Source organism: Lagopus leucura, unplaced genomic scaffold (genome assembly GCF_019238085.1).
Source record: "Lagopus leucura isolate 7727_CA_CO unplaced genomic scaffold, USGS_WTPT01 34748-0_obj-0_obj, whole genome shotgun sequence".
Taxonomy (NCBI): Eukaryota; Metazoa; Chordata; class Aves; order Galliformes; family Phasianidae; genus Lagopus; species Lagopus leucura.
In genome coordinates this window covers 181-4,541 of record NW_024964785.1, presented here as the reverse complement: position 1 = coordinate 4,541, position 4,361 = coordinate 181, and the positions used below count along the sequence as shown (strand labels likewise).

The window sequence follows — 4,361 nt, the reverse complement described above, 5'->3', positions numbered from 1 at the left end:
CCCATCCCATCCCATCCCATCCCATCCCATCCCATCCCATCCCATCCCATCCCATCCCATCCCATCCCATCCCATCCCATCCCAGGAGGCACCCAGGGCAGCGCCTGGGGAACACAGCCAGTGATATCTGTGGCATTAAGAAGCACAGGTGAAGGGACACAGAGGTAAAGGGAGGCATCTCATGCCACCCTCTCCGTGGCCCTTCCTGCAGCCCCCCCCCTTTTCCCAGGTGGTTCAGGGCCATCCGGTGGAAGCGACTTCCACTGCAGCAGATGGAGGCACCTGCTATACAGCTACTGAAGGAGGTGGGGATGGAGTGTAGGGTGGGGGACGCTGGGGGGGCTGGGAGCTTGGCACTGACCCCACCACCCAGGGCCCCCCCTATGCTAACTGCAAGCAGTTCTTGGTTGATTCGACATCAGTGGAGGATGAGCTTTTGGGATGGGATGAGGAGTTCTGATGATAACAGGATGGTGGTGGGACCCGCTCTGGAGGGGCAATAAAGCGACGGGGCAAGGAGGAGGCAGGAGACGGGGGTACAAAACCCGGTGTCGCATCTTTATTGGGCGGGATGGGGGTGGGGGGTGGGCAGGGAGGGAGGCGCAGGGCAGGTGGCAGCGTGGGCACGGGGACGGGGGGTGCCGATAAATAACGGGGTGTGGGGGGGTCTGCGTGGCGGGGGTCCTTACAGGGTGTCGTAGAGCAGCGCAGCGCTGAACACGGTGAGGGGTTCGTCAGGCGCGTGGGCCAACCGCCCCGCCACCAGATCGACGCACAGCGTCTCGCCTGCCTCCAGCGGCACGATGAGGCTGAAGACCCCCAGCGAGCCAGGGCTGGGCTGCAGCTCGGCTATGGGCTGGTTCTCCAGGCCCTCAGGCTGGAAGCCCCCCGAGTCCAGGCGCGCGATGCCCTGGTTGGAACGCGACAGCACCGCCTCCAGCTTCTCACCCTTGTGCCCCGTCAGCACCGCGCTCACCAGGTAGCGCCCGCTCACCGGCGCCGTGAAGGTCCCTGGGGGGTGATGGCAGTGAATGGCGGTCCCCACGGTGCCACAGGGACAAGATCAGCCCCGTGGCCTTAATACGCTCCTTAACTCCCCCTCGCAAGCCCATCCTCCCCCCTCCTCACTCACCCGTCTCGGGGTCGTAGGCTCCGCCGTCGTTGAGCAGCACCCTGTCGAAGGGCACGGTGCCCGGCTCCGTGCGCTGCGTGCTCAGGGCGGCCGAGAAGGCGATGTGGGGCACAGAGCCCGGCTCCCCCACCGGGCCTGGGCACTGTGTCAGCACGGGGCCCTCAGTGCTTTCCATCCCCATCCCCCCCCACCCCGTGCCCCCCTACCTCTCTCTCCTGGCAGACCTGTAAGAGAAGGGATACAATGGCTCTGTGGGCACAGCCACACCAGCACCGGGCTGCGAGGCCATGGGGACTGCTACCTACCTGGGGCGCCCACGGGGCCCTGCTCTCCATCCTTGCCAGGGGGCCCAGAGGGGCCAGAAGGGCCCATCTCCCCTGGGGGGCCCATGGGGCCGGGGGGCCCCGGGGGACCTGGGGAAAATGGAGAGTGTTAGGGACCTTCATTCCCATTAAGTGTCCCCACACACCACACCCTTTGTCCCCACTGCTCGTGTCCCACACACCCACAGGCCTCAGCTACTCATCCCCGTGCTCTCACATGTCCCTACTCCCAATGCCCCATAGCCATGCCCCCATCCCTCAGCCCCACGGCCACGAGCTCTGCAACCGTTTCCACATTCCGTCCTCAAAACCATAAACCCCCACTCGCGACACGGCCCCACTTTCCCTAAACCCGTCTCCTTCACCTCCTTTTCCCCATCCCGGGGCCCACCTCTTCCCTCCTTACATCCCCATTCCCCCATCCCCGCATCCCTTTTCCTCCCTCCCTCATCCACGCCCTCTCTCCCACCCTTCCCGCAGCCCCTCCCCCCGCAACCCCCGCACCCACCGGCCGTCTGCTGCCTCCCTCCGCCGAACACCTCGCTGCGCAGCTGCTGCACGCTGCCGTCGAGAGCCGCGAACCGACGCGAGAGCTGCGCCTGCAGCTTCTCCAGCAGCGCCTCGTGGGTGCGGCCGGTGCCGTTCAGCTCCCGCACCGCCCCCCACAGCCCCGCCACGTGCCGGCTCAGCCCCTCCCGCACGGCCCGCAGCCCCCCGGCCACCGCCTCCAACTGCTCGCAGACTCCCTCCAGTTTGGCCACGCGCGGTTCCAGCGCCTCCCCGCACTCCACCGCGCTCTCCCCGCGTTCCTCGCTCCGCGCCGCGCGTTCGGCCGCTTCTGCCACGAGGCGGTCCAGCTCGGCGGTGAGGCTCTGCCGGGCAGCGCTCAGGTCCCGCAGCCTCGCGTCGTGCTCCTCGGCGGTGTCCTGCAGGCCCCGCACGGTGCCGTTCAGCGCCCCGAAAGCCAGCAGCGCGTCCGCCAACTCCGCCCGCAGCTCCCGCAGCTCCCAAGGCGCGGCGCCGCCTCCGAACACGCTGAAGCCTTCCAGCGGCTCCTCCTCGTCGCCGAGGTCGGCGGGCTCCCGCAGCCGCGCCTCGTGCTCCCGCAGCCGCCCCTCCAGGCCTTCCAGCGCGCGGCTCAGGTTGGCGACGCGGCCCCGGAGCGACGGATCCCCGTCGGGCGGCCCGGCGGTGCGGGACGCGTTCAGCCGCCCCTCCAGCTCCGTCAGCCGCCGCGCCAGCGCCGGGCCCGGTCCCTGCCCCGCTCCTCGTGCCGTCTCCAGCGCTCCCACGCGGCGCTCCAGCTCGGCCGTGCGCCGGAGCAGCTCGTCGAGGGGCGCGGGTGGAGCCAGGCGGGCGCTCAGGGCGCTGACGTGCTGCTGCACCGTCTCCACAGCGTCGCGGTTGCGCTGGTCCACTGAGCCCACCAACTTCTCCAGCGCCCGCATGCGCTCGCGGTCCTCCGCCTGCTGCCTCCGCAGCCCCTCGGTGCCGGCCGCGCACGCCGCGCACATCTCCCGCAGCCGCTCCTCCTCCTCCGGCGACGTGACCCCCCCCGGGACCCCCTCTCCGCCGACGCCGTCCCGCGCCGCCTCCAGGCGCTGCAGCCGCTGCTGGATGTGGACGAGAGCTTCCCGAACGTCGGGGGGAGCGGCGTCGGCCGGGGGGGTCCCGCCGTCGGCCCCGCGGCGCGCGTCCCGCAGCTGCTTCTGCTGCTCCTCCAGCTGCCGGCTCAGCCGCTGCACCGCGTCCTCCAGCCGCCGCACCTTCTCTGCCTCGTCCGGGCTCCGCGGGGCCGCCGCACCCCCACGCCCCCCCCCCTCCCCCGCCGCCCTCGCCCCCCAGCCCGCTCAGCGCGCTGCCGAAACCGGAGAGCGTGGGGCGGCCGGGCCGGGGCCGGGGGTGAGCGGTGGGTTGAGGGGAGCCCGGCTGCGGCCCCTCGGAGCAGTCCTCCCCCGAGTAGCCCTGGCAGCACCGCCACTCCAGGTCCGACACCGTCTTCTGGGCCACTTTGTAACGGGGCCGCAGGAAGCTGCGGTACCTGCGGGCAGAGCGGTGCGGGGTCCTGCGGCCGTTCGTACCATCCCACCCCAGCGCCGGTCTGCGGCTCCGGGCTGGGAGGAACGAGATGCTACGCGTGGCTACGGGGCTGTCGCGCAGCCGGACGCGTTGCCGCCACCCATCGCCTCCCCCTGTGCGGTCTGGAAACCCCCCCTCACATTCCACGGCTGCCCCATTAGCACGGGCGGTGCTCCCCGAGCCCCCGCATCGGTGCGGTCCGGGAAGAGCCGGGTCGGGGCAGGTCAGGCGCCGCTGCGACCGCATTCTTGCGAAAAAGTAAACAGCGCTCCCAGAGCGGATAAACACGGCGGCCGGCCCCGAGCCCCCCTCCTTCCCTCCCAGGCCCGCGGCACTCACGCCAGGACGCGGGGACACTGCAGCTGCCCCCAGGCGCACGGCTGGAAGTCGGCCTTAACGAAGCTCTCCACGCCGTCCTCCACCACGCAGCTCACCGTGCGCGTCACCACGAAGGCGCACCAGTTCCTGCGGGGAGGCGGTCGGCAGCGTAACGGCACCCTCGGGCTCTGCACCCCTCCCGCCGCCTCCCCTTACCCTCCCCCCTCCCCGGTAGCACCGTCACGGCCCCGTGCTGCGGGTTAATGGGCCGCATCCCGTCCCGCCGACGCCCTCTCCCGCCGGTGCCCGCTCCGCAGTCCCGGAGCGCACCGCAGCCGCGCTCGCGGCCTCGCGCGGGGATTGGGATGGGGAGGCAGAGAAGCCCGTCCCCGAGGTGCCCCCAGGTGAAGCCGCGGCGCTGCGGGGACCCCGCTGACGAAACACACAGCCGCGCGGTGCGGGCATCCCCCGGTGCCATTCCGCATCGGGGTTCTGCCGCCCCGCGGCCG

General features: G+C 71.0%; 1 protein-coding gene and 1 pseudogene across 1 annotated transcript; one reads left to right on the top strand and one right to left on the bottom strand.

Moving 5' to 3' along the window:
* The window catches only part of LOC122191855, a 1,907-nt pseudogene extending 1,376 nt beyond the window's left edge, over positions 1–531 (top strand).
* A 58-nt stretch (positions 532–589) lies between these two features.
* Positions 590–4,063, bottom strand: EMILIN1 (elastin microfibril interfacer 1; the record flags this gene model as incomplete). Its single annotated transcript, XM_042892257.1, is given in 7 exon segments — positions 590–1,011; positions 1,133–1,267; positions 1,339–1,356; positions 1,438–1,545; positions 1,964–3,276; positions 3,278–3,496; positions 3,874–4,063. Coding segments are annotated over 7 exon segments (2,309 nt in total), but the record flags the coding sequence as incomplete, so codon positions are not given.
* Between the last annotated feature and the right edge of the window lie 298 nt (positions 4,064–4,361).